This window comes from Tachysurus fulvidraco, chromosome 11, assembly GCF_022655615.1.
Source record: "Tachysurus fulvidraco isolate hzauxx_2018 chromosome 11, HZAU_PFXX_2.0, whole genome shotgun sequence".
In the NCBI taxonomy this organism is placed as follows: domain Eukaryota; kingdom Metazoa; phylum Chordata; class Actinopteri; order Siluriformes; family Bagridae; genus Tachysurus; species Tachysurus fulvidraco.
In genome coordinates, this window is record NC_062528.1 from 14,695,778 (window position 1) to 14,714,706 (window position 18,929).

Below are 18,929 nucleotides of genomic sequence, written 5' to 3' on the forward strand. Positions count from 1 at the left end.
TTTAGATGATTTACATTCTCTATATTTCATACAGTGTCACCTACATCAGCGCATTAGTTGACTTGCGTGTCCCCTGTTTAAATTAAGGCTTATCCAGATGTTAGGAGATATTAACAACAGGGTGGCTGGTTGGATCCAGGCTAAACTAGTTATTCTATGTGCACAGACCAGTTTTGGAGAAAGTTTACTGTTTCCATGAATACTGCATCCTTGCCCTGGCTTTGAGATGATCTTGTTCATACGGAAAAATCTGTGTATTTAGTGCCGGGGCAGTAAATGTACGCTTAGCCTTATATAATTCTATTTTCTATAGATCATTGCATCACCTATGCACCTAAAAAAAGAAAAAAATTGCAGCTGAGAACTCTTAAGCACAAAGGGAAGATGATTGATCTGCCCGTCCTGGATTGTTGATCATTATCTAGTGCATATCAGCGGTTTACTGCAGAACGGCTTGTGTAGGTTTTCACACTTTACACTGCATTATTATCTGCTTTACTGTGTGATGTATCTGACCTTTTGGATATAGAATAGATTTTATTGTATTTTATTGATTTATCCTTAAATAGAAAAACAGCTTGATGTCTTATAGTTCACTGTCTCCAAGCTGTAACATGGCCCCAAAATATAGCACTATAATATGAAGTAACAAGGCAAGGAAAAATATATATATATATCTATATATATATATATATATATATATATATATATATATATATATATATATATATATATATATATTTGGCAAAGAAATGTAGAAAAATGCAGAATAAAGATTTAGGAAGCTTTTTGCCCTGCATGGGCAGTCAAGAGCCATCACGCAACCAGAGGGACCAGAAATCATCTTCACAAGACCAGATGATTTCACTAAGACACTCAACCAGGGGAATGACAGTATGAATGGCTAGATTTGTTTGTTCTTCCTTTCTCACACTGATCTTTTTTCAGCTTCTGTGTCTTAAATATTGTGATGTGCTGGTCTCTCTCTCTCTCTCTCTCTCCTCACTCATACACACACACACTCTCTCTCTCTCTGCAAGTGCACTTTTTGACTGTTAATATACTGTACCTATAGAATTGTAAAAATTGCAGTAATCTAATTATTACATAGTGACAATTATTTTAAGGAGTAATCATTACTTACTAAACAAGGATCAAGTTTAGTCCAGCAAATGGTCTAAAATTATGATACTGTCGTTAACCGATGTAGTTGGTGAAAACGGTCAAATGCAAAAGCAGTTAAATTAAATTTTCACACCGCCTGCAAGGCCCTGGTTCACCGACTAGATGTGTGTGACTCGAGTGCTAGAAATCATTCAGTGGGGTTCCATTCAACTTCGACTTAACCTGTTCTGAAATGTTGTACTGTAGCTGGGTATTTACAGACAATAAATCACTTGACACGCAGCATTTCTCAACAGTAAATTAGCACACATGCTTCAGCAGATTGATTGTTGCTGTAAATGAAACGATCTTATACATAAATCAAACAGCTAAATGCTCAAAACACATACTGCTAACCAAAAAAAATGAAACCTGGTTTATTTTTGTTGATTTTGTCAGCCGTGTCTCTGACTACATCTGTCTTCACTCTGGAGTTTAAAGACTTGCTCATGTACTGCAGAAATTCATGTGTTGCTTAGCAACCAGTGTGGTTTTTGTTCACCCATGAATACTGTATATCTGAATTATCCATGATGTAAATAATAATGAACTTGTCTATTTGATTGTTTTGGGGGGAGGGTGCTTGTTAAATTTTAAAGTTCAACTACTCTAAGTAAAGTTTGCTTGTTTTTTATGTTACACAGTGAGTACGTTTCTTGTCCATTTTTTTTGTTGTTATGCCATTTGTGACTTTAAAGGTTGCACAACTCTTGGGCTTATCTTAGTCACAGTTATTATTTAGTTGTTATTGCTTATCTTAGTCACAAATTATTTATTAATATTTATTTTATTTAAAAAAAATAATTGGAAATATTGTGGACAAAGTAAAATTAAACAATCTTATACACACCTTTCTATTAAAGCAAAAGAAAATTATTATTATAGTAACAATTGTACAGTTTATAGCTTCTGGTCAAATTAGGTCATTTAGCTTTAAATATTATAATTTCTCACCAGATTTGAAAAAAAATATTTCTTTTCTAAAAGATGTGACCTTGCCATAATGACTACTGACTACTAATGACTTTATACAAACACATTACACACACTGAGCTTGTAAATGTTCGTGTTAGTGTGCACTTATTTATACTGTATTAATGTTTATGGCTTATAAACTTTCTTATTTTTGTCTTGAATTTTCATGGGATGCTTTAATGGGAAGTGAGTAAATTAGTTTTAAGATTTTAAGTAATTATTTGGGTCATATTATGTATTTTATACTACCCACCCTCTTTAAACCTGACCTTGGAGGACAGCTATTTAAGATATTATACGCCTCCCTTCACCAGTAGATGGCGTTGCAGCACAATAATTGTTAACAATCCAGATTCCATACTCTGAGCAAATCATCTCTAATTGTTAATCTAATCAAAATGGGTTAAAATCCAACATTCAAAAAAAAACTATAGATATATACATCAAGAAACTCTTAATATTGCTACTTTTATTTCTTGTTCCTTTTATTGAGTACATATTGATCTGATACATACCTTCACTCCTCAATCTCACAGACAAGTGCACAATATATTTCAGATGAAATCAAAAACAATGAAAATGACACTGAAAAGACAAAAATTAAGACAGATTAAAAACTTTAAACATTTAATGGAGGAGAATCACAGATTCTGATCAAGCCATAAGAAAAGCTAAATGGACTAAGGAATGATCATTTCTTGCATGTAAATGTCCAGGTCTAAGCTTAACCAGAATCCAGAAAACCAGTCCAATGTGGCTCAAGGCTGGCCAGAGCTGTTGCTATGGAAGCACTAGTTGGGAGCAGAGCCACAGAATTTGGAGATAAAAAGTAGATGCAGTCTTTTGTTGTGTATTTTCCCTGTGAGTGCTGCGAGATCTGTTCAGCCTTGCTGGCTAAAAAAACCTCCCCATCACTGTCTGCCTTTGTTCACTCAGCCAACATGCCACAATTACTGCTAATAGCTCAACTTCTTCAAGGTGTCTTAGATGCTCATATAGCCAGTGGGCTAACGCTGAACAGTTTGGGTTCGACGGTGTGCATGTTGGTACTGGTAACTAAGCAAGGTTAGGGAGCGGTTTACCTTCTGGAATGAAGCTGTTAGATTCAGACTGTATGACTAAGCTAAAACACATGGATACACACGATAAAAAAATTCCCAGAACTAATGGTGTTAATCTGCAAGGGATTTTTTTTCTTTCCTTTTAACACGTATGATTGTATAGAGGTTTCACGTATTTTCTCAGAAATTCCAGTTCCATTGTAGGTTTTATGACTCAGGCTGGTTATTAAGCAGTATAGTGTTAATGGTTTAATAGGCATAGAGTCACTATCAAAGACAATACCGACTACCGAGGCCTCACAAAACTGCATGTTCAATCTTGAAATTCATTGGATAATAAACTGAATGCACCAAAAAATAGCAATGGAACAAAATAGGCAGTGCAGTTTTAACTGCAGTTACACTGTGTTATGAGGCATCTACAACATTTATACTCCTGTAGTCAGTTGATAGGGATCACTGAATTTGGTCTTAAATGAAAAAAAAAAAGGGCTACACCTGAACGTCTGAAAAGGCAGTTGAAGAAATCAGGTGCACGCTTTTATAACTGATTTTTCATTCAGTCATCTCTCTCAGCATTATAAAGCTGTTACACACTCAACCTCTTAAAATCTTACGTAGCACAGCTTTAAGAGGCTGAAATGTTGGGGGTTTATATATATATATATATATATATATTCATAATTGACAACATCTATACACAGAAATAAAACAGACTGGCTTTCAGCGGGTTCAAGAGGATCCTGCTGCGGTGGTGGTGTATGGCTGCAGTTCAGTGACATCTCTACTCCAGTGACTGCAGCATGAGCAGCTGCTTTAGGACCTTCGTCTGGCTCGTTTCTCGAATCTCTCCAGCCAGGAACATTTCGTCTACCACTGTGTACACCTGAGAGAGAGAGTGTGAGTGAGTGAGTGAGTGAGTGAGTGAGTGAGTGAGTGAGAGAGAGTAAGAGAGTGTGTGTGAGTGTGAGTGAGAGAGTTTGCAAAATAAATATAGTAAGTCATTGTGTGGAGGTGGCGGCACATTACATGCTAACATTACAAATATTTAAAATCATCATTTGTACAGAGTGAAATTATCATACAGCCCCCTGCAGCTGCATTTGTTATCAATTAAGAACTGGGAAGTATGCTGACCCAATAAAATATTTCACATTATATGTGCGTGTGCGCGCGTGTGTGTAACAAGTTAGTTCCTGTCATCACTGACCTTGCTATATTAGTGCTCCCCCTTTTTTTCTTCTCTCTTGGCATAAACTAATCTGTTAATAAGACTAAAACCCACAGCTTGTCATCTTATTGAGAAACAGGAAGCTTCACTCCATCAGAGATGTTTAAATAATGAACGTTTTAGTGTTCGATTATGTGGTGTCCCTGTTTGTGTAATGTTATTATATCAGAGCAAGTGCATAATATTAAAACTGTGAATTATAGCCAGAACTGACGTTGCACAAAACTGATCAACAGCTGACCATTATCTATCATGATGTGTTTTGTTTTTTTGCTTCATCACCCTGCCTTATTAGAATTTTCCTAACAAATATTTCATTAAGTGAAACCGCAGTCTGTTAGATCAGGCTCAGACGAGAGCTTCCAATCCAACACAACAGCCTAGGATATGATGTGAAGTCCTTTAGCGTCTGACCAGTAATTATGAGCGAACAGGCTAATTTTCGGCACCATGTTTATCACTCCTGCCGTTGCGGCTGTTAGCGTGGGTGCAGCTTTGTTAAGTCTCGTCCATTAGGCGGTTTTGTAAAAAAACAATCCGGCAATTAGCAGTGGAGAAGCTGAATGCAATTATCACAGGCTCTTCTTAATTGCTTACAATTTTCCCTTTATATGAAGCCTCCTCCAAGCTGAAACGATGTGCATGTGCTTAACTGTTATGATTGTTGTAATTATGCATCAAATACCAGTTGCCATGGTAATCCTATACTACAGGTTCAATATGTTTTTTTCCACTTCCTTATTTTCTAGAGTGCTTCATCTCGGGATCATCTTAGAAATTCTCCACCCTATGAATATCTCATCATTGTTAGTGTGTGGTAGGCCGTCATAGGGTTTTGTACTCACCTTGTAGAAATTGAAGACCAAATCTAATTCGCAGACATTGTGGAAATACTCATTTAAGACCTGTCGAATGGCGAGAATCAGAAGAAACGATGTGAAACAATGAACAAATGACTAATTAAAATGACAGTCTAGCAAATGCCATGACAAAAAAAAAATTCTCAATTTGAGGAATAAATCATGGGCTTATCCTTGCAGCATCCATTTTAAAGGTGTAGTGATTTTGGCAGAAGTGCGAAGGCTGTAATGCGCACACACTACACAAGATACTTGACTTTTCTGAATCGACAAAATATGATGATTGACAGGACGAGAAAGACGGCACCTTGTCCTGATCGGTTGGGTCTTTGTAGGTTTTTTTTAAATCTAGTTTTCAGTTCTTCTGATTTTGTTAAATGCATAGATTAAACCTATTACATTTGAAGAACTCAATAGGAAGTATAACTGTAATAATGGTAGCTTGTGAAGTCCACAGCTGTATTAAATAAATAGAAAAACCCTGAGTAAAGGTTATTACAGGGTGAATGGAACTGAGGAAGAGATCTGGGAGTCGTGTTTAGAGGACAGAGGAAGTGCCAGCATTTCAGGTCACTGTGCTCTTAAACTGCTGGACAGTGGACTCGCTCACCTTACAAATGCGGAAACACGCTCGTAAAACATTACTGCAATGATAATTTAATATGTTGTGTTGCCACAAATGAGAGTGGTTATAGATAGCGGACTTGACATAACTACTGCATTACTGTCATCCAAATCTACAATTCGGGTTTAATAAATGAATCGATGTCAATCACAGCTTCGGCTAGAAACGTAAAATGAATCAAAAGCGTTTTGAATTGAATCGACTGCAACAGTGAAAAGTTTGTAGGTAATTAGCTGCAGTTCGATCTTGTTCATTTTTAATAGACTTTTAATCACCTCAATCATTCATATGTTGAACTGATGTTTGGTTGCATACAGCTGCTGGCGTACTGAATGAGTCAGTTTCAGATTTAAAATTAGCGTTCGAAAGATTAAAAAGTTGTAAAAATTTTAGCCATTCTTGTGGTGTTATACATTGCGAGGCAGATCATGATGTCTGGTTGCCAGATATTTACGTTTGATACCATCAATAGTATCCATGCTGTTATATTGCTCGATTTTTATTTTTATTTTTAACATTTAAGCTTCAACATTGTTGTAGTCTGGTATTTGCTGTGGTCCGACTCACCTTTTTGTGTGTGTTGTTATGCACAGTTAAGGCATTTCATCTATTATGGTAAACATAGGTTGTGAAAACTAATAAAGTCATCATCAACACACACACACAAAAACACACACACACACTCAAAGGTTAATTTACTTCCTGTAGAATTGTAGACCCGAGTACGAGTTGCCTTCACGGGACGTTCCAGTGTAACCTACAGGCAGTCTCGGGTTCGGTACCACAAAGCGCTTCTCGGTCCACATGAGAGATTTCACATTACCAATTTTTACGCTAACTGTAAACTTTTGGATTAAGCTGCCCTTGTGAAAGCCACCTAAATCTGCAGCGAGATGCTACCTGCCGTGTTTCCTCAGCACTGAGCTAAACATTCTGCTCAGCCCTGCTTATTTAACTCCTCTTTGTTTCGCAAACAAATTTACGGTTTAACTCATGGAACCCAATTTGTAGTAATAAGTACTAATAATGTTTTAACCCTCTGAAACCAAGCAGATGGTTTCTGAAGTCACGCAAAGATATAGAGGTAAGCACTGATGTAAAACTTACCTCCACAAAGTTATGAATGCCCTCCAGATAAGCCAGGTTATTGTCAGTAACGTCCACACAGATGCAGAAGTACAGACCGGCATAGCGTCTGTAGATAATCTTGAAGTTCCTGAACTGCAGTGAAGAGAAACACATGGTCAGGGGATGAGCTTATTCACCACATACAGTACTCCTGATTTTGCTTATTGTTTTTTTTTGTGTGTTAAACTGTTGCATCATTTCAATTATGTAGATTGGTGTGTGTGTGTGTGGGGGGGGGGGTGTCACCATTAAGTTCCTGTATTAATTTATAACTGACTATTACTTCATTACTCTGTCCGTTTGGGGGTGGGGGATGAATAATCCTCTGAGCATTCTGTACAAGCTCAACTTGTGATCTTTTAGCTTCATCCCTTTACATCTGACGTATAAATGATTACACGATCATGTCATTGGCACCAGGACATTTTTAGCTGCATAACCAGCAAGCAAAGCTAACTTTGGGGCTATAAAGAATCTATAGTTTTGGTGCTGTGCTGTTTTGAACAGGTAAGCTAGTCTACAAGCTGTTAGGTGGCTGATTAGCTCTCTGGGGTCGCAGGATGGTGTGGACACGTGTCCCCATATTTCAGATCAAACCTTTGGTTATTGTGTTTATCCAGGATTTAAATGCACCCCACCTTTCTGCATACAGACAAGTAAAACTACTTTCAGTGCAAATCCTCCTCCCTGTTCTGAAGCTGTTTCTTTAACTGTACACACAGGTATATTCTGAGTCTATGGCAATGTAAATTCTGTTAAAGGAGTAAATATGTTCTTTTTTTGGTTCCTGAGCTTAAAAAGAAAAACAGTGCCTTCTACCATACAGCATGATGTGTTGGTCAGTACAAAATCCTTTGGACAATATTTGCTACAAGCACACAGTACAGATAAAAATCCTACCATAACAGTGCAATATTGTCCTTTATTCCTGGCAGCTTTAGGATCTTACACTTACTCTGATTCATGCCATGTTCACATTGGGCCAAATCATTAACTTCCAGAGTGCGTTTGCTCACTACATAATGGCACGGTAGCGTGCAGCGCACCACATGCCTCAGAGAACAAGATACGAGATTCAATCAAAGAGAAAGAGTGAATATTTGTTTGGATTTTGTTCTTATTTCAGTGTCAATAAGCATGTGTATTACCATTAAAGTACTAAATCTTCACTAAGTTTAATATTAGAGTTGATCAGCTATGATAGCTTCACAGGAAGCTTATAGACACTTTAATATACAATAAGCTGTAGTCCCATTTCTGTGGTCGTATTCTCCGGACTATTCTGTTTTCTATTTATATGTGCATAAAATGTGACATCATACAAAGGAAAATGCAAATCATGTGTGACCATTTGCATTTTCCTTTACATGACCGTACAACGTCTGACGAATTTCGAACCTAAAAGTAAACTCCACTTGCAATTGCATTTCCCATGTCTTATGAGTTATGACCTTGTCATATCAATAGCAGAACCTTTCTGCTGTTTCACTTCATCAGCACTGCGTATGGAGGCTGGCAAAACTCAAAGAGAATAGAAGATTCCCTTTGCAGTTACATTTCTATGCCATGCACAGAAACTTGTCCAACAGTGTTGGAGAGGGGTTTAAACTATTGGAAATCTGTGGTCCACAGCCAAAAAGTAAAATGTCATGAACAGATGACTGTTCTGACACCTTCTTGTTATCCTGATATATATTTTAATCTCTTATTCAAGAACAATGGCTTGGTTTTATTATTATATTTAAATTCATTTTCATGTAATGAACCTGAAAACAGTCATTTGCATGTTCATTTGAATGACGTCACAATTTATGCTTGAACAAACAGAATCCAATCCAATTTGCTATTAGTTTGAAAAATACTTCAATTCAGTTTTGGTCATTTGGATTGTAATAATGTACATCAATAGTTACCATCACACTAATTTCAAATGCCACATGCCCTTGAACCGTTGGAACCAAATTGAAAAATCATCAGGAGTTTCATCCGACTGGTTGGATTCTACAGGATTTCCAGGAGACTCGTGTGTCTTTTTTTAATTTTTTTTTTTTTACGTTTCCACCTGGAAACCGAACCGTCACAATGCTCTAGTCCCCTCATGAAAGACGGATGCTGTCGTGTTTACAGCTTTGACATCGATCACTTATGAAGAAGTCACGTGTCTCATCAACATTCTGAAATGAACGATCTACGGGTGCTTGCCAGTCTGTTTCTTTACTGACAAAACTTTACATTTTCATTCCCCTAAACGTAACGCTGGACAAAATGAGCTGCGATTGGGTACTTTAGATGTAGTACTGAGTACCGCTATTCTTACTCTGTTAATCTCTTACTTTCATAAGTATTATTAGATAGCGAAGTACAATCAACTCATGTGATCAGCTACAGACAGTCGTAGTTTGGCGGGGGGACGGGGGGAGAGAAATAACCAGGTACAATTATTCCCAAGATCTATTTGGAGCTGATTTGGATTTTATATCCCACGGCTCTATAGAGGATCAATTAAATCTATGTAGAGAGGCAGGAAATGAGTAAGGAGAATGTTACCTCTACAAAGTTAGTGTGTTTGGCATCTCGGACAGTGACTACAGCATGAACCTCCTCGATGAGCTTCTGCTTCTCATCGTCATCAAACTGCATGTACCATTTGGCCAGTCTGGTTTTTCCTGCTCGGTTCTGAATCAGAATAAAGCGAATCTACAAAAGCAAAAACAAACACATACAGTCCAGTGTAGAGGAATAAATGGGGTGTTATTCACTAACTCAGTTGTGTCACCACGTCAGACATCATCATGGATGTATAGTAATGTACACTAAAAGCTGGGGGAGTTTTCCTGCACAGGAAAATGTATAAAACGTCTCCCAGGATCCTTTAAATAATGACACAGAACAACAGAAGAGGACAAAGACAGTTACATTAGACAGGGAGGTCGTTTAGATGATTAGATGAGAGATAGTGGATGTAGCGTTGGTATGAATTAGTTCTCGTTATTTTAGACCATTTTAGCAAATTTCTGAGCAATTAATATTGTAATATATCAAATAAAAAAAGTAGAATTATATATTCGTTGTTTTATCGCTGTTTATTTATTATTTCTCCGTATTCTACTTATCGTTACATTAGTTAGCAAGGCTGCTAAAGCTAACTAGCCTAGCCACATTAGCTACACTGGATGCTAGTTATTAATAACACAGAATCGAACTTACCATGTTTAGAGATCTCCGGCCAGATAAATGACGCTAATTATTCAACAATTCGTTATATCTGTATAGAAATTTTTTTGTATTTTGAAGAAGACCTCCAATATGCTGGCTTTTCCTGCCACTAACCTGTTATTACTCCTGCTTACAAAGCTTTAGAGGCCTGGAGAACCTGAGGAATTATGGGTAATGACGTTTTTTAACGTCAGTCGTTTAACGGCAGTTTAAGAGAAAGAAGCATATAGAAAACTACAAGTACCATTCTTACTTAGCGCGGGGGGTGTGACGTTGAATCGTAGGATCATGTGAGAGGAAAAATGTTTGGACAAAAAAAAAATCTTTGGACTTTTATGTACGTTTGTACGTTTATATGAAATTATTTCTTATAATTACATAATTTTATTTATTTATTTCGAAAAGACTAATTCTAGTTCTAAGCTTTACATAGGGTGTGGTTTGGTCACTAAAAATGTGTAGGTCTTGTAAGCAAAAAATTATATATTATTATTATTAAAATTATTTTTTTTTTTTTATTTTAAATATTTAAAAATAAAAAAAACCTTTTGTTTTTTTACACGTTGTGTAACATTTTACAGTGTAACATGAAACTGCTGATCTTGTGTGTCAGAAAACAAAATAATCATAAGTATTGATTAAAGTAATGAAATAACAGCTGATGGTGTTAAAATCTTCCTTTTATCAGCAGCTTGTTTGGCTACAGACTGAGAGATTGTCCTGTGTACCATGACGTGGTTCAGTGTGGAGTTTCTGATTGCACAACTGAGTGCAGGAGGAATGCAGCTGCCCTCAAGAGATTTTACTGCTTTTTTTTACTCCTGTTGTTGTGTGTTGTTGTTGTTGTTGTTGTTGTGTGTGTGTGTGTGTGTGTGTGTGTGTGTGTGTGTGTGTGTGTGTGTGTGTGTGTGTGTGTGTGTGTAATATGCCTGTTTTAGAAGACAATTACTGTCAGGAAACTTATTGTAATGTTTTTGGTGCTCAGCTCACAGTATTCACGTCTGAGTGTCTACAGGCCCAACCATGTAATGGACCTTAATTGTGTTGCAATAGGATCTTTGTGCCACTTATTTAATAACAGTTTTCCTGAAGGTCATTGTGTGGTCAGTTTGATTAGCATAATTGTACCTCTGTTCTTCATTCTAGAATTTTATTTATGCCTAACCCAACGTTGAACACAAAAACAGACCCGGTGAAAGCGGAAAATAGTTAAAATAAAAAAAGAAATGTTGATTTCTAACAAATGTAGAGTGAACAAATAAATCAAACCAATCATTTCTGCACACACACAAGCAGGTTGAAAAAGGTTTTAAATAAAATGGGCAGCACAATGATTACACAATGATAACAATGATTTTGTCCTAATATATTCATCTGTGAAATAGCATTTTTATTTGTTTGTTTATTATTGCTGTTGTGTCATTGTATAATGTGGGTTTATGGTGTAATTCTATATGATCACTAATAGCCACTGGGGTAAAATGAATTATTACTCAGCAAGAATCCTATGACAGCTTGAAGACCCACAGCACTGCTCTCTCCAGTGCTCTCCAGAATGATTAATGTCCTTGGCTGTAAAACACATCTGAATTCAGAAACTTCATTTTCATAACCAACAGAGCCTTTGGGGACAATAATTCTGACCCTTGTTTTTTTTTTTTTTTTTTATCAATTGATTAAAACAGGATTTAAGTGCCATAATAAAGGCAGAATGGGTGTCTCCTGAGGCATACAATAAGTACTTAAAATCAAGGAAGTAAAGTCAAAGAAAATGTGTATACATGGATAAAAATAAATAAAAATGAAAAGCATACACATATAACATCAATACTGCAATTATTATTATTCATATTATTATTATTACTATAACTACTATTTTCATTACTATAACTATTATTCATAATTATTATTATTTTTTATTACTATAACTATTATTCTTATTCTTATTATTATCGCTGTTGCTGCTGCTAAATTAAAATAGGTTCTTTAGGTGGTCCATTTCTTAGGCTTTTTGAAAATATGCAGCATTTAATGGACTTTGTGTATTTGTGTGTTGCTGTGCCACACACCGAGGCTGCGCTGTCGTTGCCTATTGTGTGTGTGTGTGTGTGTGTGTGTGTGTGTGTGTGTGTGTGTGTGTGTGTGTGTGTGTGTGTGTGTGTGTGTGTGTGTGTGTGTGTGTGTGTGTGTGTGTGTGTGTGTGTCGGAGTGGTTGAAGGGAGGAGAGGCTGGGAACGGGAGAGGATCCGCCATTATTGGGAAGCTGAAAAACCCCGCACTTACGCACACACACGTTCAGGCGCACACACTCTTCAGAAATGATCGCCTTGCGCGTTGCGTCAGCTCCGTTGTGTTTTCCGCAAATAGAAATCTGCGCTTTGTTGCTGTAGAGTTTTATTACACCGTCCTGCCGAGACGCTTAAAAACACGGACACGGAAAAAGAAGTCGGGATGTTTTTTTGGGCACAACAAAGGAAATAAGAAGTGGTGGTGAAAAGAGCGTGCTGGACGCAGGGAGCACACGCACAACCCGATACCAGTCTCTCTCTCTCTCTCTCTCTCTCTCTCTCTCTCTCTCTCTCTCTCTCTCTCTCTCTCTCTCTCTCTCTCTCTCTCTACGCCCCCCTCCTTTCCCAGCAGAAACACAGGGAGAGATCCGGACATTCCGGCTTGTTTTTCTTCACTGTTTGATTCGCCTGTTTTCTGTTTCACTAACAATAACAGCAACTCGGGCGCAAAACAACAAAAAACGCGCAGAAAACTTTGTTCCATGGATTCATAATTGTGAGAAGAGTATTGTTGAGACTCCAAAAAAAAAAGGAAGAGAATTAAATGAACGTGACTACACGAAGTGTTAATTCTAGTGTTTCTGAATCTAAAACGAGAGAGAAAAAGGAGTGGAGAAGACAGACAGACAATGCTGTGGTATGTACCGGTTCTTTTCTTAATCTTGTTTATTTTTATTTATTTTTATTTTTCAATGGAACAAATAAACAAAACTCTAAACTCTATTGGACCAGTTTCACCATCACAATTCATTTTAACACCAGGTTGATATGAAGAGAATTGGATTAGTAGGAAAGTGAATGTAGCTGTAGTGCGCAGGAGAGACAATGTTAGAAGTGTGTTATGGGATTGGGATCAGCGATTCCTTCTCCTGGACAATTTGCAAGGCACTTTAAAGACATTTATGACCGTTTTACTTCCTTTTTGTGTGCTGTTTCTTTGTTTGATATGATCTTTTGAGTTACTGTTACTTTCAGTCATGGATGTCATGTGTACAAATGGGAGAAGGGGAGAGCCCATTGTTATTTCTAATGGAGTCCATTCTGATATAGTTAGATTATCCAGAGCTCAAAATAGACATGTGTATACGTACGTTGATAAATCTGTGTGTATATATACAGCAAAGTAGCTTTAGCCTTCGTTCATGTACATTGTCTGTTGGTTAATTTCCAGCACTTATCCTATATATATATTTTTTTTACTTGTATGATTATCAGAATTTCATTGCGTTGAGACGATCTGAACTGTTTGTCAATCCCATAGACAAACTCTTTTTTTTCTGCTAACAGAGTTCCCTATTTTTCTATATACACATCTGCAATGTTTGACTGACTTACTGAGTGAAATCAAAAATATAACCCCAGTGTAAAAAAAAAAAAACTACAGCTTTTTACACTAGGGGAGTAGAAAGGTCTAAGAATTTTCTTTTCTACAGATGCCACAAATTATAATATCCTACTTTCACTTAGCAAGGTCACTGTCTGTCGCTTGGAAAGTGCCACATCTCTTATCCTAAACATTTTCAATCATGGCGTGTTCTGCATTATGTTTCATGCACGTGTGTGTGTGTGTGTGTGTGTGTGTGTGTGTGTGTGTGTGTGTGTGTGTGTGTGTGTGTGTTTGCTCAAGTTAGTGACAGTAGCATGGCCTTAGACTTTGGATGTTGCTTATTAACTTGTATTTGGTCCAAAAGTCTTTTCAGGATGACAGAGTGTCATGTTCTTGTAAGCATTCATGTCATTTTAAAGACTCTTTGGCCTGCGCAGTATCTAAATATGGTTTACTGGCAGCCCTGCAACTCTGAGGGAACACAGAGAGGAGTTTTGCACGTCAAAGACCGAGGAATTTGTTGACTAGAATTAACGGAGCAGAAATGAGTCCATGTTCCTCGGCTAAGGTCATGCTGTCAAAAGTTTATCAAATCAGGAATGACTGATAAGGCAGAATGGAATGTCTGCCCAGTCGGCCTTTTTATTTATTATTTTTTTTAATAATCAAACAGCAGTTACTGTTAAGTTCCTTTTTTATGCAGATACTGTTAATTAGTTACTCTTCATCTGTTATTTTTCATGAGATAAATTTGTGCAAGTGTGTAGTGAGTCTGCTTAACCATATTCTCCCATCTGGCCAAGCATTCATTAAACAAGAAACTGTTGTAATACTTATGTAATTGTATGAAAATACAGCATAAGGTGTTAGGAATAGGTGTAATATCAGTGTGGAGAGGCAGAAAACATTCACTAGTAAATTCTACTTTCACCAAATTGATGATTGGGCATTATTCAGCATGTGCTCAAATATGAGTAGTAAGATGGATAAAGCAAGTATATTGTTTTTCATATTTTCATTCTGTCAGTTTAATCACATGCACATACAAAACCAAATATTTACCTCTAAAAATACAGGAGGAAGTTGAGTATTTTTTTTTTTTTTACATTTATGATTGATCATGAGTGCAAGCTCAGACTGGCTATTTACAGATTTGCTGTTAACAGTAAATGATTAGAAAAAAGCATGTGTGTATTCGATCCCGGAATATTATTGATTTTTTTGTACTTCAATATTATGTGCTGAGTTGCTTATACAAGGTGTAGATCTGCATTTCTTGACCACACCCATGCTTTTGGCAGGTTGTGTAAAATAGGAACAAAACAACATATGTCTGAAATGGTTAGTCTAAATGTCTCAGTTAAACTTTATGCTTGTTTTCCACTGAAATATTTTTGTCATATCTTTTATCTCTTTGCTTGGCTCTCCATGTTACTGCAAACACACAACTTTGAGCCACGAAGGTGGAATATTAACAGCATGTTCCTGTTTTATTGTGAACGACCTTCCAGGACTGAACATAGTTTGTACACTGTGTTCATTTTCAGAAATGATTTTCCTCCCAGTGATAAATAGGTTTCAACTGGGAATGTGAGTGTTGTTTTTTTTTTTTTTTTTGTTTTGTTTTTTTAGCATTACTTCATCTACAATTGTAATCAGTGTTCTAGGAGCAGCTTTTCTCTCTGAGTGGCCTGATGAAATTGTGTGATAAATTGAATCAAGGCTTATGAGAGTTTGATCTCTCATTCCTCAGCTTTATCTGTATCTTGCTTACATGTATTTCTGTTGTGCGCACTCCGGTTACAACTCAAATTTGAGTGTTTACAACTAGTGTTAGTGCTGCAAGGGACTTTCAGAGCTAATCAAATATTAAGGCTATAGGGATTGACTTGAGTATTAATTAAACCATTTGCTGGATTGCAGATCTTTTTATTTTAGTATAAATGATGTCATTTGGAAAGGCAGAAGCTGCTTAGATCACTTCATGATCTGTGAATAATCCTGTAAACCATTATTACAATTTTGAATTACCTGATCAAATGTCTGCCTGTTTATCTGAGTTATCTTTTTACTAATCATCTACCTACGTCCATAACCTCTAAACATTGTATAATTACTGACACGGTTCAAACTTCTATAATACCGGTTTTTTATGTTGTGTCATTCCGCCGCCACGTGAGCCAAAACCGCCTCATTCAGGTCATGGAGTCATTCGGTTTTCATTCAGTGAAAGCAGGTGGTAGCCTGTGAATCTAGTCCATACAAGTCTTGACCGCACCCTCACTCAGTCTTTGCCTAGTCTCAATTTCATCCAGTGTTAAACACTTCTCCTAATAAACTTCCATCATCATCAGATGCTATTAAGTATATATTTTTGATAGTTATTCAAAGAAATGTTTCTAAAACGGTTTACTTAATGTAAAATCTGACACATTTGATTTTTAATTGGCTGCTTGTGTTTGATAAAGTGAGGACCTAATATTAGTCGCTTTAGAATGTCTACCCCAGATTACACGGTTCCTGTTCTGAATGGCTGCCTTGTTCCAGAGTGGATTACACTAGAAGAAAGCTTGCATTTTGTAATGAGGAGCTGAATTTCCATTAAGAAATCTGCTTGCATTGAATGAGTTCTCCTGACACCTCCCAATTCCTCAAATCTTTTGATAACACTTTACTACCAGGGAGTGCCTTGCAACAAGGGGATTCGAATATGAACCAACATTAACAGTCGATAATGCTCCGAAAAGGCTACCAGAAAGCTCCGAGGACACTAGAATCAATACGTGATGGTCATACGACTTTAATGGGTATCACGGCCCCAATAGACCAGATTAGAGCTGGTGTACGCATTTACCACAAATGATCACATCTGCACTGGTCTTTTGGGGGAGGTGTAGCGAGCACTCTCTCTTCTAAAGAAAAGCGGCTATCCATTGTCGGAGTGTTTCAAATCACCCGCCATCGGTCTTTGCAACAATGGAGGGCCACGTTGTTTTAAAGAATGGTGTCCATGGTGATGTACTCGGAGGACGTTTGGACGTTGTGAAGTTATGGCCTTCTTTGCAGTGCTGTGTTTTTTGTAACATGTGTCAGCAAAGAAGTAGAGACATGAACAGGCCAAAAAACTGAAAGCAGTGATGGTGCTTTGGAGGGTAGTAAAGCCAGACACTTTCTGTGTTCCTATTTCCTGAATTTGTGCTGCTGCACTGGATTGGATAATGAGTTTTGTCAATAATCTGTCCCTTCTGCATTCATTTGATGACACAGAGTGTGTCTTATAGTGACTCAGCATTTCACCTGTGGACAAGAGGGGCTTTAATGGGTAGAAAGTGCAAGCGTGTGAGGAAAAGAGTACACAAAAAGGAGAAGGAGAAAAGGATATGCGCAGACACAGGCCAAGCCCTGGCTGCACCCCATGCAATAGAGCTCCGTTGCAGGTGTGTTGGGAATTTTGCTCACGCCAAAAATGTGATAAGGTATGAATAGACAGTTGTCATGGCCACATCCCATTTCCGCCCTGTTCTTAGGGTATAACTGCTGTGATTTACTTAGTCTTTGTATTATTCTGTTAAACATTTAAGCTCTATAGAAAGCTGTTCAAAGGTGTTCTTGCAATGGTTTCTTTCTCTTCATGCAATATTTCCTTCTTCTCTTTCTTGTTCTCTTGAGTTCCTCCTGCAATTTTGTTTGTGGTGGGTTTCCCCCCTTCAGCACCACCATTTCCTGCAGGATGTCCACCAAAGATGCCCCTGGTAAGGGGAGGTGGGAGAGAGACAGTGTGTTAGCCAGTATTCACAAGCAATAGACTGTAGTATGAGAGAGACTTAGCTGGATTTAGCACTCTCTGTGGGAGATATCCTCAACATTATTTCTTATGTCTGTGCTTTTTGCTTCAACATAAAACCAGCCCATGAAGACGAAACTAAATGGTTCTTTATTCCTCAAAATGGTGATGTTGATTTCACAGGAGTTGTGGTGAAGCAGGAGGTTGTTTGGATTCCCCATCTCGTCTGGTAAACGATTTATTTCTAATCAGTGATGAATTTGATTTGATGTAGATGAACAGTGGCTGTGCAGCATTCACATATTTACCTCTACAGTTTGATGACTTAATTGTGACTGTCACTCCCACCTGCCTGTGCAAGGTAATATGGTGGGAATGTTCGAGCGGAAAGTAATTAAAGATGGCAGGTTTAATCACTGGTAGATAGTAGGTAGTTATACGGGTATAGGGGGAATAGACAAGAAAATATTACAGAAATGAGATTAAAGGCTTTGGGAATGTTTGCCAAACATACAGGAATGTTTTTTGTGTTTACCTAGTTAGCTTAAAACAGTATAGAGAGCTACTCTTGTTGCTCATTGAGATAAACACAACAGAAATGCTAGACACTGCACAAGTGACAGCTGTAGCAGTTGACATGAGTGACTATCTTGCTGGTTTGAAGGCAGGGTCGGCCTATTTATCCTTTACCAGTCTTTTGACCAGTGTGGTTCGCTTTAACGCTGCCAGTGATTTCTGTGCCAATTCAACCACAAGGGTGGGGCGATTGCATCAGCATGGTATAAAAACAACCTCTCTCGAGCCCACAGTTTAATCAAATAAAGACTAGGAAGTATCTCTATATGCATTTTTTTATATACATTTCTGACTTCTTTGAATGAAAGTTTCCTGAACAGACAGCTATCTGCATGCATTAGTCACTTCTGTTTGCCGTCACATAAGCGAGAAATTTTTGACACATTTCTTATCTTGCGCCAGTCCAGGCCGCTGGTCGATGACTAAGCACGGCTGTGTGTAAGGGTGCCGGGCATGGCTGAATCGATCCACTCTGCAATGGTTTGTCAGCCTGGCACCATATAGCTAATGAGGTACTTGCTGTCGTGGGCAATCTGGGAAGGCAGCCATAAAGCCGAGAGGCACGGTGGCAAGGGAAGATGAATTGGCTTCATGTAGGGCAAAGAGTCAAGTTCTGTCTGGCAAAAAGCATTTTTCTATTTTTTTATTATTCTGTTTCTTCCAACAGGGCACGAGGAAATAGATTCCTGTTTAT

The 18,929-nt window shown here is 37.6% G+C and overlaps 2 protein-coding genes and 1 long non-coding RNA gene across 4 annotated transcripts in view; 2 read left to right on the forward strand and 1 right to left on the reverse strand.

The window, feature by feature from the left end:
* Positions 1–2,603: 2,603 nt before the first annotated feature.
* ap2s1 (adaptor related protein complex 2 subunit sigma 1) lies at positions 2,604–10,422 on the reverse strand. Its single transcript, XM_027147925.2, has 5 exons — positions 10,252–10,422; positions 9,592–9,741; positions 7,024–7,137; positions 5,277–5,336; positions 2,604–4,086 (listed from the first exon to the last, which is right to left on the reverse strand). Exons 1-5 carry the CDS (start codon positions 10,252–10,254, stop codon positions 3,985–3,987), a joined length of 429 nt encoding a protein of 142 aa, XP_027003726.1. The 5' UTR covers positions 10,255–10,422; the 3' UTR covers positions 2,604–3,984.
* A 1-nt stretch (position 10,423) lies between these two features.
* LOC113643593 lies at positions 10,424–12,075 on the forward strand. Its single transcript, XR_007144354.1, has 2 exons — positions 10,424–10,597; positions 10,949–12,075. It is a non-coding gene; the product is annotated as an uncharacterized LOC113643593 (long non-coding RNA).
* A 695-nt stretch (positions 12,076–12,770) lies between these two features.
* The window catches only part of arhgap35a (Rho GTPase activating protein 35a), a 65,217-nt gene continuing 59,058 nt past the window's right edge, over positions 12,771–18,929 (forward strand). For both annotated transcript variants that reach the window (XM_027147923.2, XM_027147924.2), the window contains exon 1: positions 12,771–13,185. The gene's annotated coding sequence lies outside the window, so the exon portion shown is untranslated. The remainder of the gene's footprint in view (positions 13,186–18,929) is intronic.